This window comes from Diorhabda carinulata, chromosome X, assembly GCF_026250575.1.
Source record: "Diorhabda carinulata isolate Delta chromosome X, icDioCari1.1, whole genome shotgun sequence".
Lineage (NCBI taxonomy): Eukaryota > Metazoa > Arthropoda > Insecta > Coleoptera > Chrysomelidae > Diorhabda > Diorhabda carinulata.
Window position 1 is genome coordinate 50,690,609 of NC_079472.1, and position 24,007 is coordinate 50,714,615.

The window sequence follows — 24,007 nt, forward strand, 5'->3', positions numbered from 1 at the left end:
GATTAAACTGGGAACTCGTTGGAAGGAAATTTTGTTTTACAGTAAAGTTTTTTTCAAAAAGTTACTCTTCAGCTAAACTGCTTTCGTATATTCACAGGATTGATACCTCTACTCGTAAAGAGAGTGGACTGACGGAAATACCTATCGTAATTCTGCAATTAAGTTTAGTTAAAAGTTAACACGGCGTTTATTGAGTATTGCAAAGTTGGCCAGGCCAGCTAGTGTTCAATTAACAGAAACTCAGTGCTGGGTCATTTTTTTACGCATCCACCAGTTATTGGGGATGAATTTGATAATATAATCAAAACTTATTAATCATCAACGTATTTAATAAATCCTTATAGATTTTATTAACGTTGCAAATCGTTCTTAGTACAGTTTTCATGTCATTTGGAAAATTACATTACATTCTAAAAGTATACGTTTTACAGAAGTTCTCGGTTACAAGTTGTACACATAAGTTTGTGATTTCTACATAATAAATATACGTGCGAAATTTTAGTGTCATCTATTCGTATTCTGGTTACTCTCATTTGTTTCGGGCAATTCATGTTTGTTCGCGGTCACTGTTCAACACTTTCCTTTATTTGTCTTAATTTTTAAAATGATCCTTGCCCTGATTTCACGTCACTATATACCGCACTATTAATTATATATACATCACTGCATACCGTAGCGTCTTTTGTGTGTTTGTCAGCATCTTCATTTCCTTGTATTCCTTGTAGAGAGGGCAACAACAAAAATCTGACATTTAAGTTGTTGTTTTGTAGTAGGTGCAATTGAATCTTGATTTGTACTTCAAAAGGGGTTGTTTGTATAGTTAGGAACTCAAGGCATTCAAGGAGTCTCTGTTATTACAATCTCTTGTAGGAAGAACAATTGAATATATATATATATATATATATACATATATATATATATATATATATATATATAGGGTGGTCCAACGAAAAGTTTGCGCCTAGCTTTTCTTCTTTTTTTGTAATTAAATACAAAAATGCTCGGCCACGTTAATATTTGCTTTTGAGGGGGACACATTTTAAACATATTATTCGATCTGCGCCTTTAATCCCCTATCGGGGGTGACTAGCAAGAGGCGTTTCACTAAAACAGTTAATGCGAAAACGGCTTTAAAACATTGAGCCCCCATAGGCTTAATGTGAACCATTTCTAAAAATTCTCTTTTTTGTGTATTAGATCCGTTCCAAGAATTTTTGAATCTTTATAATTGAATTTTTTGATATTTCATAGTTCGTTAATGCAGTTTTATTTTTCTTATCGTATTGAAGACATTTTAGTCTATTTTTTTAAATATTAAGAGGTCTGCCCCATGAAGATAGCATCAAAATTAGTACAAGGCATTTGATATATAATATTATATTACTTTTGTTTTTTGGTGTTTAGATTTTAATTTAGTAAAATATTTGGTTAATGTATTATGTCCTTAAAGACTTCTACTAATATCATATTTATTGAAATAATTCGATAATTGTAAAAATATATATATATATATATATATATATATATATATATATATATATATACATATATATATATATATATATATATATATATATTTATTATAGTTTGGAATTGAGTTGCGGAGGTAGAGATGATACTGCCGCTTATATTAGATTGGGGGTATCGTGGCATATTGGAAGTATTGTTAATATGCTTCGAAGAGGCTTGCATTTATACCAACCTTTACCATCAATATTGAGAAAAATGGTATTGCAGAAGCCTACACCCACTGTCGTGGATATCTTCTGTGCGATTTACGGCTTTGAGTTTTTCTCGAAGATCTTGTGGCAGAAAATAACTGTGAAAGTTTGTTGAAATTTTTGTTACAAAATCTTTGACAGTCAGTATGTCAGCTATATCATGTAACCACAAGGTTCTAGGAAGTTTTGAGTAGCACGAATATCTAGTAACCATACGGAGGCACTTGTTTTATACCACTTGCAGAGTGCGGAATTTTGTTTGGTACCTATGTAGCAGACTGGGGCTGCGTATGTTAAAATGGGTCTTATGATTTGTTTATAAAATAAAAGCATTTGTTTTTCCTTGCACAATGTACCCTAAATATTTTAGGGTACTGCCTGGCAGGATAGTTTGTCCGTTAATGTTTAGCTGCGATTGCAATGAGCTGCTTTTACTAGCTTTACGTCTGAGTAACAAGTACTCTGTTTTTGAGGTGTTTGGATGATTTTGAGTGCGTGATCGGGATGTTTCACCAATGCTACAAAACAAGTGTCTGTTAGGCTGTTAGGATTTGTTGTGAAGTGGCTAGATCATGTGTAAAAAGGGAATACAACAAAAGTGATAAAACTGACCATTGCGGAACTCCAGTATTAATGGGGTATGGTCCCGCCATACTTTCATTATTTTTAAAGTAAAATTTTCTTTTGGTTAAAAAGGAATGCAAAATTTTAATTAAACAATTTGGTATGTTTAAATTTATCAATTTATACATTAAAACCTCGATCTATGTCAATAGCGACCATGATGGACTTGTTTTTTCCTGGAAGCTTTCTCAAATATAATTAACAACTTATTATTTGAGCCGTTGTACGATGTCCACCTCTGAATCCGTATTGCTCGGGGAGTATATTTTTTTTGTTTTTCTATAAAGGTTTGTAATCTTTTGCAAATTACTTTATCTATCACCTTTCCAATTTTATTGAGCAGGAATATAGGTGTGTAACTATCCACATAGCATATTAGCTTTGATAATGGGAACGATGTTGGCAATTTTCAGCTTATCGGGGTAGTGTCCTGTTTTTAGGATATAATTGACGATATGTGCACTAGAGCGTTTATGGGTATATTTTTAATCAGAATATTGGCTATGCCATCTATACCTGGAGCAGTTATGTTTTTCAATTGGAAAATTATCTTATATATTTCAGTACAGGTCGTAAGGTACTTTGAATTCGGTGTATTTAATGGGTTTAAGTGGTTAAGTATTATATTTGTGATATTATCTGGATATATTGTGTGGGGCATGTTGTTTACAAAGTTTTCTAGTTTTCTTGGAAGTACTCTCCAAATTTCTCGGCAATTTCAGTCATATTCGTTATAGTGCGGTCGTTGTTAACTATTTTTGTTAGTTCATTTTGTTGGCTTTTGAAATGTCTAGCAATTTTCCACAAGGAATTATTTTCTGACTTCAATTTATTCAAAAATGTCCAATTATTGTTTTTATATTCTTTAATTAAATAATTTCTTGCATTTTGATATATCAACATACAATGGTCAGGACCAAACTGTCTACATATAAATAATTTTGTTTTTGATGTGTTAGTCGTAAATACAATCTTAATATTTTTTCAATTATTTAGTGAATAAAGAAGACATTGATAGCAATAATGATAGCGAAGAAGAGGGAGGCAGCGAAGATAGCAGCAGTTCAAGTGATTCAGAGAATACGACATCCGAAGACAGTAGTGATGGTCAAGTAAGTCAAATTCGAATATCTCTGATAGAATTTCAAATGTATGCATTTTTTTTGTTTCTCAGCAGAATTTCGGTTTGGTTGGCAAAAATATCGTTTAAAACTACCGCTGAGGCTGGTATTTTCAACCATTTGATAAAACCAATTCATATTTAACTTTAGAACTATATTAAGACGAATTGTTTCCATTGATGCAATCATTTTTTTATATTACAACTCATTTCATCGAGCTTCTTATTAAATATGAATTTTACTATCCCCTCAGAATTATCATATTCTGGTATAACGTTATACCCCATCGGTTTTCTACATCTAAATAAGAGATTGATGCGTTCGAACACATGTTTTGGAGGTACATCAATCGGAATGGAAACAATTCTTCGACAATTGATTCAAAATCATGCTAAAGTGTATTGGTCTTCATGGGGATTATTTTGGAAAATATTAAAACCATGTATAATTATAAATATTTGTTTTTATTTGTCTATTTCAAAATTTAAGTAGCAGCCCTCGTATTTATAGACTACTCGTTGTTGGAGAAAATGGAGACGTCTGATATTCATCAATTAATATCTCAACTACTACATCAAAAGTTTTTTAATTTTTTCACAAGAAAACTCGAAGTTTTTCAGCTTTTTTATACTTTTTATAAAATTTTAACACCAAGAACCGGAAAACTTCATACTCAAAGAAAAAGTTTCATGTATGTGAAAAGTAGGAAACTTTTTACGCTTATTTCTACAAATATTGTCATTTTCTCCATTATGTTTAATGGAGAAAATGAGTTGTTGTCGATAACGTAAAACCGAAATAGTATCCACCTTGAATAACCACAGGTAATAACTTTTTTCATTCATCCTATTAATGAATTTGTGCGAACAAAACTGAATTTTGAAAATGAAAACATGAAATTAAGATTGTTGAAATTACTCAAATACACCATCATTGGATAACACATCAACTACCTAATTGTTATCTGGTAATGAACTTAGTAAGAGGTTTTTGACAAAAATCTCTTTCAGTGTTAAAGCCACAGCCTGCATACTAAATATATTAATCAAAATAGAAACCTTCATCATAGGTATTTTTCAAATTTAATGAATAGATGATTTTGGCATAAGCTTCTGTGTGCAGAAGTTATTTGTTGGTGTTCAGACCTCATATTCAATTGTACTGCAAAAGACCTTCTAAAAGAGTTATTACTTGAAAAAACCCAAAATTTCCTCCCGGAAACGTGGATTGGTTGGATTTTTTCGACTATGCAATGTTGTACTTAGTGTAGTAAGGTGGTAAATGAAGTCTGATGGCGGGTTTTAACACGATTTTAAATTTTCTAAATGGTCATACGCAAAGTGGTCACAGTTGCTTCCAATAACCTTTGAAATTAAGGCATAACTCTATTTTATTAGTTTGTATCAAATATATGAGGTATAAAACACCTATAACTTTAAAAATCCAGAATGCACCTACAGGTCCACGTAAATTCTAAGTCGTTCACATTATCACTAAATATATATATCACAGAAACTAGCTAGGCTTAAATAACAAATTAGATAACATGTGAGAACTGCTCTTCCTGTTATTTTTTATATTTCTTATCTTATTTGTTATTGAAATCCAGCCGTGCATAAGTCTCAATGCCACATAACCAAACATTATATTGTCATGGAATTAAATTTTTTATTCTTGGTTGAAAACACGATTACCAATAAACTTCTTTCTCTTCTTTGTATAGTAAAATACCTTTTTTAATTAGATATTATGGTGAAAAACATTCTCAGAAGCCTGCTTTTTGCTACATCGTAGATTGTAGTACTACTTCCTAAAGAGACCCATAACTTCACTTTCTACTCAATTAATTTATTCTGATTCTTTATGATTTCTACCTCTATTTCGATTGGAAATCGAGCAAATAAGGATTCACATTTTTTCCAAGGAAGAAATAGATTATCTTCAACCATTAACAAAGATTTGTGTTACAGCCGTTTAAATGACGTCCCAAGTGTTTTCGAAAAATATCATTAATTTATTTAAATACCATTTAAAAGTGCAATGCAAGTGATATACATAAAGGTATATAAAACTTTTATTTGTCTCTTAGATATATTTATACTTGCTAATGAAATCGTCAGCACAGTCAATGAAATAGGAATAAAATAAAGCACTATATAAACATATTTTTCTTTATACCTTCTAGCTGCCACTAGGTAAACACTTTGCAACCTTAAAAATTACTCACTTGAGTTTGAAAAACTTAATATCTAAATTTGAAAGAACAAAGATAATGTCCAAATAACTACTGTAATAATAATTACAAAACAGACACAATTTTGTATATTGCTTGAAAGTTGACTGACTGACTAGAAAAACTGCAAAAATACTCCAGTTTAAACTGTATTAGTTTTAGTTAAATAGATGTGAAAAGTATATGTGAAGTCCTCTTAATACTATTAAATGAAAAACCAATTCTCACTACCGAAAAAAATCATGAAAAGCTAATATATACGAGAAATCGATTGGTTACACCACAGCCACTATCCTGACGTAGATCAGTTTTCTCAGTCTCACAAATTTCAACTGTATAGAATGATTGCATCTTTTATTTTATTGTAAAGTAATTAGAAGAATGAAGTGGAGCTAACGCATCTTTATTAGTTGAAAGTATCCATTCCCGGTTGATGAGAGTTACTTATATCTGTTGGAAAATTATATGATACAAATTCATAAACACGAAATTGACTTTTCGAAGCTGTTCAACAAGATCGTACACCACCACAATTTGCTTGATTTTTCTATCCTTTCTTGGTTAATTACTTTTCTAATCGATGGACTAGAACCAGATAACCTGTATAGTGATCAGCCAAGTTACCCTATTCAAAACCTCTAGATTAATTTCCGTGGGATCATTTGAAATCAATAGTTTTTGTAATACAATCTAAATATCTAGAACTTCAAAGTTTACAAGATTGAGTTAAATATTGTGTTTAATTAAGAGTTTTTTAAACCAATTTTATTAAGCAATATTACCAAAATTATCACGATTATACTTATAATATGCCGAAAACAGGCAGGTTTGATATATCTCAAAATATTCTCCTGTTTCGATTATATAGGAATTCAACTGTAAACGCTATTTGTTTTGTTGTTTTTTACTCATTTCGAATTCAACTTTCGGGTTTTTGTTTTTGTTCATCATCCACCAGTTTCCACACGAGTGATAGAATGTCAAATTATTGGAATGAATCCAGAGATCAATATATTCTCATCAAAAAATCACTAAAATGCCAGAGTTTTCTGATCAAAACAAAATAAAATAGATGGAGAGAACGTTTCCCTTGAAAACATAAATCATTATCTACAGCACAATCATTATTTCAAATGAAATATAACAGAAATAGTTTATTTTCACAAAAATCTCCATGTGCCCGATGGAGAGTTTATGTCCCATTGTTACTTACAATTAAATCATAAAGTCTATTTCTGACTGAAATTCCATGAAGGAATATAACCAATTCTGAATTGTACAAAAATATATCCATTGTTCTAAATGAGAATGGAATTGGACCAAACTAGTAATGGAAAGAATAGGGTTTGACACAAAAATTACGAATCACTGAAATCGATGAAATTTATCAAATCTTGTTATGTCAGGTGTCAGCTTATATAAATCAATTGATATGTAATTATCGTCATTAGGTCTCTATTTATAATCAGACCGAGAACATTATGCTAATAACCCGCTTTAGTATGAAGTATCAAGTTAGCGTAGGGCAATATCATACTTCCAAACACATAAAAATTAGGTTGGAACTTTTGGAACCGATGGTTATATTTATACTAAACACTACCACTACACCAACACTCATAATTATGTCTCGTGCGCATTATGTTTCTGAATACGATAACTTGGTTATCGAAACGCGCGTCAGATGGTGTAATTGTGAGTGTTGTGGAAGTGAAAAAAGTGTGTTCAGTATGGTTCAAAATTGATAAAAAGTATAAGTTTAAGATGAGTAAATGAATAATTAATTTGAGATTGTATAGAATGATACTAAAATTATTTCATATATATATCACATCAATAAGTAGCTATCCTCGAAATATTTATATTGATTCGATTTAAATTCACATAATCATGAACCTTCAAAAGAGTCTACTGATCTGATATAAGAGGATATATTGAAAAATTCTTAGCCTACTATAGAACCAAACAAGATTTTAATGTCAAAATATTTTAATACTCAACATATTCTCCTCTTAATTGTATAAATTTATTACAGCGAACCTGCAACGTCTCTAAACCTTTCAAAAAAAAATTTTTCTTTTTGCTGTGCAAACCAGACCTCCACAGCTTTTATTACCACCACGTTTGAAGAAAATTTACGACCTTTTAAACTTTTTTTCAGTAGACGAGAAAGATGATAGTTGAACGGAACTAAATATGGTGGATAAGGGGAGTGTTCTATTAATCCAAACCCTAAATCACGAATTTTTTGCATGGCAACATGAGATTTGTGTGCAGGGGCGTTATCCTACAAAACAAAACACCTTTGGATAGCTTTTCGCGTCTTTTCTCCTTAATTTTTTTCCCGTACAGTGTTCAGTATTGTCGAATAGTAATCTCCAGTTATTGTTCTGATGTCATCAAAAAAAAAATCATGATTACTCCATGTAAATCCCAAAAAACTGAAGCAAGAAGTTTTCCAGCAGATTTTTGGACACGAAACTTCTTATGTTTTGGAGAACCGAGTGTCGCCATTCCATCGATTGTTGCTTTAATTCTGAAATGTTTCATCCATAGTAACAATTCGGTTTAAGAAGTCTACATCGTTTTCAAATCGAGCACAGATCGAACGCGATGTTTCTACCCTTGCACGCTTTTGGTCAACATTCAAACATTTGGGGATGCATTTTTCAGCTATTTTTCTCTTGTCCAAATTGACGTGAACTATATGATGATATATTCAGTGCTTCAGATATCCGTTTTAGCCCAATTCGACGGTCTGATAAAATCATGTAATGAACTGCATCGATATTTTCGGGAACTGACACAGAAACTGGCCTTGCGGATCGGTCATCGTCTTCAATGGAAAATTTGACTCTTTTGACGCTCGCAATCCAATTTTTCACGGTCGCATACTAAGGACATTGATCACCAAGGGTATTGAGCATATCTTAGTAAATCTGCTTACCTCTTAACCCTTTTAAATACAGGTACTTGATGATGGCTAGATACTAGAATTTTTCTATTTTCACAATTTCGGTGGACATCTTTTTTCTTTTGATTTATTGCGTAACTCTGGTTTACTTTTTTGACTTCAAACTTTACACTGACACTTCTAATAAGTTATTGTTCGTTGCTATGGTAACGCAATATTTTGTTTATGCATACATACATCCTCGTACTCAATATGTTTTGTCAACCACAAACGATATAACAGCAAGAGATACATTCGTTTCTAGTAAATTGGACGGAGTTTGTTGTTGGGGAGGTGATGTCACCACTAATGTAGCGTATAATGAAGTTCGCACCCTTCTTGCCCAAGAGTGAAACCTTCTAGACAATTTAAATTTTTGGAATTGGGTTACTGTGTAGAGTAGATGGGTAATATTACGTGTACAAGTATTTCAGTGAAATGTGCTCCTTTCAAATCAAGTTCAACGTATTTCACTACTTTGTTAGAAAGTTATTACCTCCGAAATTATCTAGTACTGGTATTTTTCGTTGGGATTCCGTGACACGTTTCCACGAATCCACGTAATCAGCAATTGCTACCAAACATGGAATTCATGGAATATCAAAGAACGTAACATATAAATACCAACAATTACAGAGCTACTTTTTATTTTATTTTCTATAATACGAACAATCAAAGTCTAATTCTATAATCTTTTTACTAAATGTATGTGTGAGTGTGCGTACGAGTGCACTGATGACTGTTGTTCGTATTTTTCCAAATAATTCGAATTATTTCCACCTTTATGTAACTTTCTATATATTGCCTCTTCATTAGTATGGATAATTATCAATATTTTGATATCTTTGAAGTATGTTTTTAATTGTAGGAAGAAGAAGAGGAGGAGGAAGAAGAGGAGGGTATCGAATCTGGTCAGGCAGGCGAAGATAAACGGTCTAAAGGATCTTCCGAAGGAGATGGAACAACGGGAAGTTATTCCAGTCTAGAAGATGATGAGGCTGATCCTGTGGACCAGTTGGCAGCTTTGGCAGCACGATATCAAATCGATAACGTCAATCTGGGTAATGGAAACAAAATATGTGAGTCAAATTATGAGCTTAATTCTATAGGTATACCAAAAAATGATATTTTTTACTAGTTTTCCAATTTTAGAAATTGCTCTAAGGTATTCATGGACCGCCTCCATATTAACTTGAAATAGTCAGTTTTGTGTGAATGAAAATATTGTAAAATATTGCGCAGTATGTTCCATGTAAAACAAATTCGTTTCAGACAATACCAATCTATCGACCACATTGGGATTCCAGAACAAAATGGCATTATTCAATTCAAAAATGAAGATGTCGGCGGCTAACGCGAATACAACTCAAGAAAATCAACTTCCGTTTGGAACGAGCTCCGATTCAGAATCCCCCACAGAGCCAGTCACCCAACAAACGGTCGCCTTGCTCAGGGCAAGAGTAGTGCCAAGCAACATATAAATTTAATTTTACAAGTTTTAGAATGAATCTTGTAGGTCCTCACCTATACCATTCTGTCCATTCAGTGAAATTTCATGTTAAATTTTTGAAAAATTTATAAAAAAAATTGTTGATTTGTCGTACTTTTCGAATACTTTAACCGGTACAATTTAAGGATATCAGAAAAACTATGAACTTATAATTAGTTTTTTGCTATTTATCAGTAGCAAATAGAACTTACTTGCTTTGAAATGCATCGTTTTATCGAATCTTTTTAGAAAAAATATGAATAAAAGAGTAGGTAGAGCCGAGGTCACCCTTAAAGATGTGAGTCTATTCTTCTTATTTGTTGTCCTATTTTTCAATTCTAAACACGCTAAACATTTTTTCCTTTAAACAAGAATGTTTAGTCGAAAACTCCTCCCTAGTATTTCGGAAAACATTATCGAGTCATGACTAGGATGCTACTGTATTCCCTTTTTCAAATTCATCCTTATCAGCAAGTTGGGTTATACAGGGTGAGTTTGGAGGAGCGCATCAAACTCTAGGAGTGTATTATACACGTAAAATAATGTGAAAAAACTTATATGTTCTTATCCGATTTTCATTTATAGCATATTAACAAAAAACACATTATCTTATAAAAATTTTCTTAATCATAGCGTTCTTTCAATAAATGTTCAAAAATACCGTCATTGACTTCTAAACATTTTCTGCTCCGTCTACGAAGAGCATTTGTTGCTCTCCCAATTGATTCATTTCTTTCTTCTTTAATATGGGCTGCAGTATTCACAATTCGTCTAATTAGTGCATCCTGTGTGTCCACTTTTATTTTGTAGACTTCATTTCTCATCCAGCCCCATAAACAAAAATCTAGTGGTGTGAGGTCTGGAGATCTTGCAGGCCGATTAATGGGACCTCCACGATCAATCCAACGCCCTGGAAAACGTTCTTCCAAATGTTCCTTGACCTAACGAGCGACATGTGCTGATAGTACATTTGCATTCTAATATTTACAGGAATATCCTCCAGTAGGCTTTGTAATTCATTTTGTAAAAAATTTAGGTAGTTGTCTCCTGTGAGACGATTCTCCAAAATGAAAGGGCCAATTAAATAACTGTCAACCATACCACACCACACGTTTACAGAAAACCGATGTTGACAATTACTTTCGACTGTTGCCTAGGGATTTTCGTCCGACCATACAAGATAGTTACGAGTATTATTAATGCCATCACGGGTAAATGTAGCTTCATCCGTAAAGAGTATACTCGTTACAACACGATAATTATTATTTATCCACTGACAAAACTCCATACTGTTAGTGTAATCCTCTGGTTGTAAGTGCTGTACTCTCTGTACGTGATAAGGATATAAGCTTTGTTCGTGGAGTGTGTTTATCACCCTTTTTTGTGGAATTACCAATTGAGTGGCAATTCTCTGTGAGCTAATAGCTGCATCTTCTACTAGATGCAGAATATTTTTTACTTCTATCAAACCTTGTAGAGTAGCGACCCTAATAAATACGTTTTTATCAGGATATCTTTGGTGTGGAAAACGTTAACGATATTCTTCAGCAGCAGCTGTAGCATTTTCATTACAGAAACCATAAAAAAACACCATATTTGCATATTCTAAATTTGAATAAGTATCTGGCATTTTGCTACACCAACAATCACATAAATTCGAAATTAAACCTTCACTGTACACTGACAGTTCATCGAAACTCAAATGCCTTTGAGCCTCGAACATGGCATACTTTGATAATGCTAAAATTCAGATATAAGTGGAAAGCTAGATGAACATTTTTAATTACTCCATAACTTCTGATAAGAACATATGAGTTTTTTTACATTATTTTCACGTGTATAATACACTCCTAACTCACCCTGTATAAATAAAAAATTCAGAAAGTTAACAATGAACGAAATCAGACGAAGTTAAATATGCTGCTTCTCTTATGCCAATCTATTTATTCGGTGATATCGTTTAACTTTTGTCGGACGATAAGAAAAGATGGAACAATACCCTGTTGAACACATCTCAGTACCTCCTGCAAAAATACATCACATTGTGCATTTATTTGAGTTTCTATAACATGAGTTATGAAAAGATGAATATATTCTTTAAATAAAGAATGCTTACTCAAATATTATTTTTTTGCCTTTGTGTTTATCATGTCGAAAAAATTTGTTTTTATGAAATTATATGCAAAATGTATCTCATCTGCATAGTTTGGATACGTTCATAATAATTTCTACCTATACGTAATCTTCTAAAGATTGCCTCTTCAGTAATAAAGGTAATATTCAAAATCTTGATATCTCTAATGTGAACACTTTGATATATTTATTGAACTTATCAGATCACAACAAGTGTAAAACTACCAAATGGTTAAAATCTTAACAATAACAACAAACAAAAAACAACACCCAGAATACAATAATGCATCTTCATGCAGGCTAGTTAAAAATTCCTCCATAGTCCACTAACCCAATACAGTTACCTTCTTTTCTTCAAAATGAAAGAATCGCTGGAATTTTTTCTGACAATTGAAAATTGTGAGAAAAAATAATATACAATAATACTCTATATATGACTCAAAATTTCCATCAATTCTTGTTTTCAAGTTGCCAGCCTAAAATTTCGATCATGTCTAAGGAATCACAATTTATTCATTAAAATGCAAAATTTCTAATATTATTAGAAAACCTTCTTTAAAAGTTTTATATTATAAAGATTTTTTAAACTAACATACAAGATACTCTTAACCTTCCGAGTCCCTGTTCTTCTTTCATTATTTGGAGTGCAGTTAATATCTGCAATCAGTTCAACGTCTTCTAATATGCAATCGAGCTCGAAAGTATCCATGTCAACAGTGCTCTCCGTTCTATTCTCTTCACTTTATTGACCACGTATAATACAGCTCTTCAATCTAGCAGCTACATTATCCCTATGAGATCTATATTCCCCAACATCTTTATTGTGGAAATACCATATTCAATTAAATTCTACTTCAATTCATGGCAGCAGGCAAGCTGCTGAGTAAAAAGCTTGCAGTGTCGTGAGTGGCAGTCTAGAAGTTTGGAGTTTGTCTTGAATGCAGGTTTTATCAAGAGCTGAAACCACGGGTCATCCAAAACTTTCAATTCAGTTATCACCATCATTAAGCGCAATAATAATTTAGTTCAGGGTATCGGTTATGTCTTCAGATATCACATGGAAGTTTGCTTTCTACTTGAGGTATAGATTCTTTTGAAAGTATGACGTAGAATCACATCAGCGAATGCAAGGGTAAACAAAATTAGATAACGGTTAGAAGAAATTGAAGTTGTAGGTAGATGATATCGGGCGTTTTATCTTCTGTATGTTGTGCTAGTGAGGTCGTTGAGGATAACAAATAAATTTATATCCTTACAATTATAATTACTTTAAACTTCAAATTTTCAATAGCTGTAGTAGCTATCATTATATCAGCATATTCTTCATCATAAACAATCTGAATCTTTTTTGTTTCCATCTTTGATTTTTCTTTGTGCTTGAATCTTTATAGTTAGATAATATTCTTGGTAGAATTCTAATATTGAAACATTTAAGTTAGAAAATATAAACGAAATTAATTCCATTTCAGTTTTGTGAGATGTGTAGGAAATTTTTATCGTGATAATGAAGAGAAAACACGTTTGAAAAAAAAATAATGTTAATATGGCAGTATACGTTTGTTACACGTGTTTGTCAGTCTTCGGACGTTGTTGGAATATTTAGTGAACGATATTATAGAAACTATCAGAAATATCTTAACCATTCAGGTTTAGCATTAGAAAATTTAGTTTATATTCAGTTATTTTCATTGTTTTTGTTGTTATTATTATAATTATTTCTTGAGGGTTTTGATCTTGGATTTAGCATATACGTTCTATCACAAACGATATAAAAGAAAATGTATTGCTACATTTCATACAAGGAAGCAACACGTTTGATGCCAAGGTTATTGTGCTACTAAGTTTATAATAATATTTTATAATAAAAAAATAAGTCAGGATTCAGTTTGGAAAAGATTTAAACGGCCTCCAAAATGAACTCTTGATCCCTATTTCGATCTAATATTCTTATGGTAATAATAATCCTACCTAGCTAAAAAGGTACTGATTTTCATTAGAAATAAATATAACGCATTCGTTGGAATTTTCATATCATTTAAGGAAAGTAAAAATTTTTCAAATTGTCACCAGACATAGTTTTATTGATATCCTTAAACCTCATGCTTTCGTCACTTAAATTTGCAAAACTTTTTAAGTATTAAATAACATTAAGATTGTGAAAACAGTTCCCCTGTAGTCTGTTCAAACACATATAAGTACAGTCTTATGATATTAATCATTTCTTGGAAATATTGCGCCTTGTGGCCTAGAATCTCGATCCTTATTTTTCCTTACTCCATTTTTAATAACCTATTTTTAACTGCAACATAGCTCTTGATATAGTTTGATTTCATGTCCAATACACTAGAAATTCACAATAATTTTTTCAATGATAAAATTTTTCTAGAAAAGCAGGATATTTTAATTACTACATTTTCTTACATGATCAAGTCCTCGAAACACAAGTGACTGTGAGATGAGTCAACGCATTTGTTGGAGTAAAATGTCAACATAAACTATTCTTATGGTTTCAACACTACAATCAAGTCTTTTAGGCTTTCAGTTTACTCCAAACGCTTTAGGTGAATTGACCAAATAATTAACATTAATCGCATTTTATTAACATATTGTAGGACATCAAATAAGAGAGGTTGTCTTATCACTGGCGAAAGAGTATCAACATACTAGAAAGTTAGTTTTCACAATTACCTGAACGTTTAAATAGTGATAACATTAAACCACAATGATAACATATACGAGGATTGATCAAAAACTACGGTAAATTATGTTATTAACAATAATAATAATAGTTTTCAAAGTACTGGAAATGCATTTGTCCTAACGTTGAATTTGCTTTATCGTGCGATCTTAATAATAGGTATCGTGTTAAAATTCTACAGGTACTAAACCTTTCAGTGATCAAGCAACCGCGAATCAAAAACAACTTGTAGCACAAAGCGTTTTCACGAAGATTAAGAAAGCCGTTGATCTATTCTTCATGTCTATTTCTTTTTATATAATTTCGTGAACGTTTGATGACCCTCTTTACTTACAGTTTTTCCCTGTAACGATTTCTTACCTATGACCAAGACTATGATGTTCGAAATTGAGTGACAGTCCTTTTTTAGTGAAAAGTGAGTCACTGTTTTCCAAATTAAGAACTTTGAATTTTTGTCCAAATAATATAGTAGTAGTAGTAGATTTTAGTAGCAGACCTACAAGCCAGAACGAGTCATTACTTTTCTCAACACATTAGCATGAAATAGATATACCGTTAGTAAATGCTACATCGAAAATTTAATCACCGTATTTGTTATTGATACCTCATATATGTTGCCGCTATTAAGAATAGCCAACGAACGTATAATCTAATATAAAAATGAAGGCCTAAGAGTGTTTTGGTAATTTGGCATTGACTATATCATAACATACAAGAAGAAGCTCAAAATATAACAAAACAGAGACTTTTTGCTGGTTAGATAGTGATAACATTAAACCACATTGACAACATAAACAATGTATGATTAAAAAATTCGGTGTAATGTTGTTAATAACAATAACAATATTCTGAAAAGTATTGGCAATGCTTTGTTGAAACTTTTTACTCCCAACACATTTTTATTTTCGTGTGCCACATGGTGCTAAATCTGGTATGTGGACTGACAGTGAATCTTTTAGTGAACAACAAATTGCAAATCAAAAACAACTTGTAGCACGAAGCGTTTTTATGAAAATTAAGAAAATCGTTGACCCATTCTTCATGTCTATTTTTTTTTTCATATAATTTCGTTAACGTTTGAATAACCCTTTTGCAAATCAGAGCTAGATTAGGATTCATAAAGAAAAGCCAAATAGTCAAAAGTATATTGTGATACTTTCTATGTAGGTGATTGATAACAAAACTAAAAATAAAAAACCGGAAACATCTAACTAAGCCTATTCTTTTTGGATAACTAAAGAATCAAATATGTCCGGTGTTCAACCAAATGAAAGTTTGATTAATGTAAAAAATGTATTTTAACACTGTGAATCTTCTCAGTGCCTGTTATTGTGTTTGAAAGTTAAATTTACATTTTAATAAATTAGAATTCGTCAATCTTCATTTTAATTTATAAGTTATATTTGCTGTTGTATACAGACATGAAATCAATCAACCAAGAAGACAGTATTAGATGTTTCTAGTGTTTTCAAATAACCCTTTGTAGAACCTCAAGTATTTAATCTTGTTATAACTTTTCCGAGAAGTGTCAACGATATATTTTTGTAATTTTTGTATGTAGACTGGTTTAAGAATAATTGACCAAAAATTGTAGATGGAGTAGTAGCATTAGTCTTTTCTTTTATAATTTTCAGACCTACCGAATTTTAATCAGTAATAGCGTAAAGACTGAATGTTTTGACTAGTATATAGATTAGTTCATAGAATCTCTAAGTAACATATCTTTCATTCATTAACTCCTGTTGTACTTTGCTAACCGAAAGTCCCCTTATCCTTCCTATTACTGAAGTCACTCTCAAGCCTACGGATATGGTATGTATTCATTAAACAAATAGAATAAAGCAAGACTAATATAAAACAAAAATATATCTCTGAATATCTTTGATTTGAAAATTAGACAAAAACCATAAAAATGATGGAGAAAAATCAAAATGTAATTTTCGTTCTGATTTATGAGATAGTTATTTTCGAGTACATTCTGATATTTTATTCTCTATAAATATTTAGGATTTCATATTAATGGGTTGCAACTGTATTAATTGTGTAGTGATTGATTGGTGGTACGAATTTCAACTATCCTCCAAAAAACCAACAAAATCCTCCAGTGAGATATACTTGATTCAGGATTACGTTTTCCGAGAAGCCCTGATGTAAGTCTTGTTAACTAGAATAACATTGTGTTTCATAAATATGTCAGATTTGATAACGTCTAATAAGCTTCTATTTCGAACGACTGTAACAGGAATATTATCAAGAATCTTTAACAGAGATTATGTTCTTTTTTGTGCTTTCACAATATAAAATAGAATTCCTAATAATTTAATCCCTGGAACTGATGAATCTTTTAATTTTTGATACACAGGCTGGTATCATAGAAAATATTATCAGTAGGCTCAATATCCTATAAATAATTTTCCTATATTTTCCATATATTAATCCTGTATTTGTTATTCAGCTCAATTATAGATTTCAAATTTTAGTCATCACAATATTGATTATTTGAACTAGATTGTTGATATAAAACGATAGCACCGATGCACTTTACGCCGCATTAGACTTAGAAAGTATAGGTCAGAGTCTTGTTTCCGAACAAATCAATTTCTGCAAAATATATAGAACCTTGAAATTGATATAAAAAGATCACAAACTTAATTCGAATGTCTAAAATATTTATGTTTATTAACATTTCATCATACTGAGCGTTCAAGATCTTTTTTATTTTTAAAACGATGTAACAACTAAAGATACATACTAATACTTTACTTATTTAAAATGTTAACTGAGTTTGTTTGGAATCTGGACATGGAGAGAAGTTGATGTGACTTCACCACTAATGCGGTGTATGCGGTGGTGTGATACTCATAGACAGTCAAAATATAATACAAACATTTAGCGAAAACGTAACGGACGCTATTTGGTTAGTTATTGGATGCAAACAAACCCTCAAACTGAGTTTGTAAATTGGAGGATTGAAAAATTAATAACTTTCTATGCTGATGAGAGCTTGGCCCCGCCAAAAAATTGTCTATAGTTACAAGTAAAATAGTTTTGATTTTGAACATTATATGTCTGCTCTTCTTGTTGATGAACCACCGCTTACATAATTTATTCTACAAACACCCATGTAAACTACAAGTTTTAATACAATAGCCTTAATTGTTTGCAACCAAACTTTCAAATAATGACGATCACTGAATGAGTATGGATTGAGGGTTCAGTAAAGATTGACATGTCACAACAAAAAGCTTGCGTATTGAATTGTAAGAAGATTGAAAAGTACTCATAATAAATTGTTCTTACAAGCTGAACAGCTTCTTTCATACTTTAGTGGACTTGACAACAGTGGAGTTTAAATTAATACTATTAAAAGTATTAAAGTTTCAAAATAATAGTTGCTAAACAGAGAAAATGAAAAGGTAATCCAGCTCACATTAATAATATATATTAGAAATCATATTACATATTTTAAAAACTAAAAGTTATGCTGCAATTTGCACAATAAAAAAGTGAACTATATCGAAAGCTACATTTTCATTGTCACCCTAAATATACAGTGATACAGTGATTGTAAAGCAGCCCCAGAAACAGAGTTGAAATTTATCGTCGCGTCGTAGAAGCTTATTGCACTAAAAAGTATAGATCCCCTGGTTGTTCACGGGAGACTTCGATGGTGCAAACAAAAATGTTGGCTTAACTTCTCCTGTCAATATAGGCAGCTAATATTTTTTAAAACTTGCATATTTCATATTCAGAGCAACGCGTAGAGACTTGCCTTTTGGACGTGCAAATTAATAAGATTTGTGGTGAATGTGCTTACAACTTGCATGAAATTGTTTGATTCTTCGCCAATATAAATACACGTAAGTCATTTGTTTCCGGAATTTCATAAAGAAAAGTGAATCGATATATGATTGAGTATATGTGGTAATGAATCATTATTATTGGCATACGTTCGATTTGTTATGGGCCAAGAAATTCATGAGCTCCTATTCGCGAAAACTTTGAAGATAAATACGAAAATGTAAATCAATATTTATTGGTCTGATTCCTTTTTAAGGAAAAATCGATTCTATTCACAAACATTATTTCGGTGATAACAGATGGAGCTCCTGTTATGGTCGGGCAATATTGTTAGTTTATAAGCCGTCTTAAAAGAATTATACCAGAGGTAATTGCAATTCACTATATTATCTACCGACAACATCTAATATCGAAAAATTTGAGTGATAGATTGATCCACTACAATTCATGCAGTTAACAGAATAAGAAGCAACGCATTGAATAAGTGCTTATTTGTTCAATTGTTCGATGAAAATGATGAAGACTTCCAAAGATTGCTGTTACGTATCGAAGTACGCTGGTTGTCGAAATGTGTATGTTTAACAAGATTTTATTCAATTTTTGACTCAGTTTTAGAGTTTTTGGAGAGAGAGATCTATATGATAAAATCGGAGGTAACGAAAAAGTAGAAAGAATGCGTGGATGGGGAAACAAATGCTTCACAACTATTACCCATACTAACTTACTAACTATATTTGTAACTACTATTCGTGGAAATTGGCAGATGATATGTTTTCGGTTATCCTTGTATGATGTCCTTCAAAAAGCACTCGATAATGTCAATGCGCCGTTTTTCTTCAGCAATTTGTGACCCTTTCACTATATGTTTAAATGGTTAGATTAAAATGGATAGTACAAGTAATTAACCTACTTTACTTCTATTTAACACGCTCGAGTGTTTCTTCAATATTTTCATAGGTTGTTCTACTCGAACTATTCTTTATGAAGTACTTGTACATGGTGGAAGAATTCCCTCTTATATTACTGTGTTATGCTCAAGTAAATCCTCTGATTGGCTTCTTTACTATAAAATGATTTCCCAGTCAATCGTTTGGTAATTTGAAATGCTTGATTATTTAAGAAAATACTTCAGTTTGATCTCAGAAAAATTGTCTAATAGGAAAAGCACAATTCCAACAATTTACCCTGTCGTTTGTGATTACAGGGTGTTTCTAAATTCATGTGACAAAATTAAAGAGGACTAAAATTCACATGGGTTTTTCCTTGCTGTTCATCGCTCAATGTGGAGAGTTCATTTATTTTATTTGTCATGATCTTTATTATTATCTTCAAGGTTCTATTTAGAAGGTTTATGCCTCGGTAGTTTTCGGGTATCTTTTTGTCTCCTTTTTTGAACAGTAAAATTGTGGTACTTAGGCGCCATTCATTCGAAATTTTTTGATGTAATAGGATTTTGCGAGTTATAGCTTTTTCAGGCTTCTCCCGCCGTCTTTAAGAAGTTCATTTGGAATTCCGTCTGGGCCTGGCCTTTTACTGTTCTTAAGTTTCATTAATGCGGTTTCTATATCTCTTACTTCTATTTCAGCTACTTCGTTAGTTGTGATTTCTGGAGTGTCCGGTATGCTTTCTGTATCTTCTTTTTTATACAATTCTTTAAGAGAATTGGACCCAAATTTCCTTTGTTATGTGGTTTGAGCTAATATATTCAAAATTATCATATCTTAAATTACACAGGTACAGGTACAAAATCCCAAAACTGCACTATGAGCGGATGTGCGATGGTCACTCCAAGATCTGCATGTTGAATTCTTTTAAGTAATTCATATATAAAAATGAAGATATATAACCGTTGTAAACGACATCTGGTTATACAGAAGGAATTCTGCATTTATAGTCTTCAATTTAATAGAAGCCAGATCTGTGCATGCCTCGAAACATACTCTCCTCCAGGAACCACCACCAAATGGTGATCACTATCATGACCATTGGAAGATTTAAGGCTCATTTGAGTTCAATATTTCCAGTTCTGGCCAGAACACTGCTTTTTACTAACAAACCTGCTTTCTTTTAGTCTTCTTCTAACGTTTATGATAGAAATCTTGACATTTGTAGCAGTTTCGAGTTGATTACTTACCTGTTTACTAGTACATTGATACATGTTGTTATAGAATGCGAATATAAGGTTTTCTAGTCGTCCTTCACTTGCCTTGACCACGTTTTAGATGATATATTACAATTTCATCTAGTGAAATTAAAGCTATTACGTCCTCGTAATTTCTTAAAAACGTACTAGATCCATTTGTAAATATTTGCTAAAGGCGGCTTGACATGATGCACTATAACATGCAATGCAAGATGCAATATTTCTTGATCAAAAGTATGCACAGATGAAGTTCAGCTGAGTGTTTCATGCAGTATCCCGTACTAGCAACATCGGTTTTGTGCTATTTTTATTGCGTGTAAGTTGCAATTTTAGGAAGAAATCTAGTTACCTTTGGCTTAACCATCTAATGTCAGTCAGCTGACTTCCGTAAAACTTTATTATTTTGTTTGTAACTTATAGAATTTTAGTAAGTGGCATAATGTCAAGTGACGTGCAATATTAATCTATGCAATATTTCGACCTTGCGATGAATAGCATGCAATTTCTTGCACATTGTATTGCATCATGTCAAGCGACCTTAAGCGAACTAATCCATACAAAAGAATAATAACCTACAATCAATTCCAGTTATGAAAACAGTACAAAACAAACAAAACCTAAGAACATTTAAAGTTAATATATGGGCGACGCGTCAATTTTGAACAAGAGCTTATGAAACTTTGTCTAATTGTTATCATGTGATACAAATACAATAATAGTTAGAGAAATATTCAAGATCTTGAATCCTCAATCCGTTAATATCACATTAAATTTGTCTGTGACCAAATCTACTCCTTATAGTTAAGTTCATTCCAAAATTCTATATAGGATAGTTTTATCAGTATAAAATGTAAAAAAGTAATTTAGTCTGAGTACTTTTGAAAATATTTATTCGTCCTATGTAAACAAATAATTGCAGTATATATACACAGGGTGTACCGAGAATCTTAAAATCTTTTCGATACATTCTGCGTCTTGTGTTAGATATTATGTAAATAAGATCATAAGTAGAGAATGAAGTTTAAATAATGGATTTAATGTAATTTCTATTTTTTATAGTTTATCCAGTAGTAGTTTAAATCAAATAAAAACTAAAATCAGTTGATATTATACATGTACAGATGTAGGGGTAGTGATAAAATTTGATTGGAAACCATTTAATAATATTTTTATTATCTATTATTCATATAACAAATAACCTATTTTTGAAGCGATTAGTTTAGGAGGGTTATACCTTTTACATTTTTACAATCGAACAATGGCGTTAATGGGCTGTGAAATCACTGTATTCGTGAATATTGACGTTGGTCATTACGAACCCAATGGCAATTTAAACTATTGAAATATTTGTTTCGCAACTTTGAGTTTATTTGCAAGTGATTGCTCTACGTATCCTTCCGCTACTGTCGACGATTTTTATCCGCCGGGTCGTTTGAGCTCTAATATATCTGCTCCAGTATCTGCAAGGAGTATTGCGGATGTACTCCTGAAGCAGTAACCTGTGTATACCTCAGAAATTTGGCAGTTTCATACGGTTTTTTAGGAAACGTGTTTACACGGATAGCTTGGGCAGTGCACTTTTCATTTTGGTAATTGATAAAAAAACGTTTTTGTGGAATATGATTGGGACGTAATTTCGTGTATTTACGGTATATATCGATCAAATTGAATCCTTCTTCAACCTCACCTCTAAATATAGAACTTCGTTCCTTATCAGTTTTTTGAACGTGGCACAATACTGAGAATTTGGAACTTCTTTTAGAAATTGATAAATGTGTCCCCTATTAGATACTTTTGTCTTTTTTTATTAAAATCCTGAAGAATTCTGCTTCACAAACGCCATTAGTTTCTTGTAATTTTTAATATTAAAGTTTTCTTTTGTAGAAGGGGAAGCTCTCACCATTGAGTACTCAGACCAAAGTGATGAAGGTTTAATATCTATCGATCTTTTTGAAAAATATGCAAAAAGCATATTTTCTGTAAGATTTACACATTTTTTATCGAAGCACCAGTCTTGAAAACGACTATAACGAATTTCATATAGTTTTCTTGATTCACTAGGTAATAAGTTTAATGACGCTGTATTTGCTATTTCACTAACTTCTGGTGAGGTCCCAACAAATTCTTCTTCACCTTTATCATCTATTTCTATCATAGTTGTCGTGATCGCGTATGTTTAGGGCTTTTACTTTTGTGTTAATAAATTGTAATCATTTGGCATTTTAGAAAAAAATGCAATTTCTAGTAATTTTGTAATGCAGTACATATGATTGATAATAAAATAAAATCTGCAATTCTTTGAAACGTATAACAATCTCACATAGAAAGGACTAAATATTTCGCTCATTTGAATGTTTATATTTGTCTTGGTCGCAAACCTCTGTACTATAATGACAGTGACACTTTTTCCAGTAATATAATTCAAGTGTTATTGCATGAACATAAAAAATATTTTTCTACTTGTGGAAATTTTATCAAAATACAAAATTTTAATGGTAATTTTCCTTATAAAATATATTATATATTTATTATTATTTTGAACATTATAATCAAGATTAGAACAAATTAACCCAACAACAGACGAATTTGTGCCTCGTATACTATCCTACAGAGACCTTAATAATACATTTTTTACGCACTACTACTAAAAGTATGCTTTTTTACGCGTTTTATGCACTCGAAAGAGCAAAGGTATGAGAATACTGGTCTCTCCAATTGCGGAAATTTGTATACTACACATTTAACAGTTTCAGTAACTACTTAAATGTCTTTGAATGATATTAAAGATAGAGAATGATATTTCCATAAAAGCATGGTTCCTATGCTTGAACATTGAGGTGATTTCAACTAGTACTGGATAACTATACAGCTCCCTGTATTTATGTATATCTTTGGTTATATTGCATTAATAGGATAGATATGATTTCGTATATTTTTATAAGATGTGTAAATAACTAATTAGGTATTCAATTTCTTTGAACATCCCACATTCAAGTTCTACATCTCACATCATATTAGTATCAAATTGTTTTTCTCCGAATTCGAGCCTGTATTATTAGGGTGGGTCCGTTATCTGTTTGTATTGGAAAAA

The 24,007-nt window shown here is 31.7% G+C and overlaps 2 protein-coding genes across 5 annotated transcripts in view; both read left to right on the plus strand.

Annotated features, from left to right (window-relative positions):
• The window catches only part of LOC130901547 (acidic leucine-rich nuclear phosphoprotein 32 family member E), a 50,766-nt gene extending 38,504 nt beyond the window's left edge, over window positions 1-12,262 (plus strand). For 3 of the 4 annotated variants that reach the window (XM_057813000.1, XM_057813002.1, XM_057813003.1), the window contains exons 6-8: window positions 3,342-3,457; window positions 9,521-9,731; window positions 9,925-12,262. In XM_057813000.1, coding sequence (XP_057668983.1) covers window positions 3,342-3,457; window positions 9,521-9,731; window positions 9,925-10,133 — 536 coding nt within the window. In that variant the 3' untranslated portion in view covers window positions 10,134-12,262. The remainder of the gene's footprint in view (window positions 1-3,341; window positions 3,458-9,520; window positions 9,732-9,924) is intronic. The other variant, XM_057813004.1, reaches the window with a different exon arrangement.
• Window positions 12,263-12,310: 48 nt separating this feature from the next.
• LOC130901546 (probable basic-leucine zipper transcription factor K) overlaps window positions 12,311-24,007 on the plus strand; it is a 46,619-nt gene continuing 34,922 nt past the window's right edge. The window contains exon 1 of the mRNA XM_057812999.1: window positions 12,311-15,031. The gene's annotated coding sequence lies outside the window, so the exon portion shown is untranslated. The remainder of the gene's footprint in view (window positions 15,032-24,007) is intronic.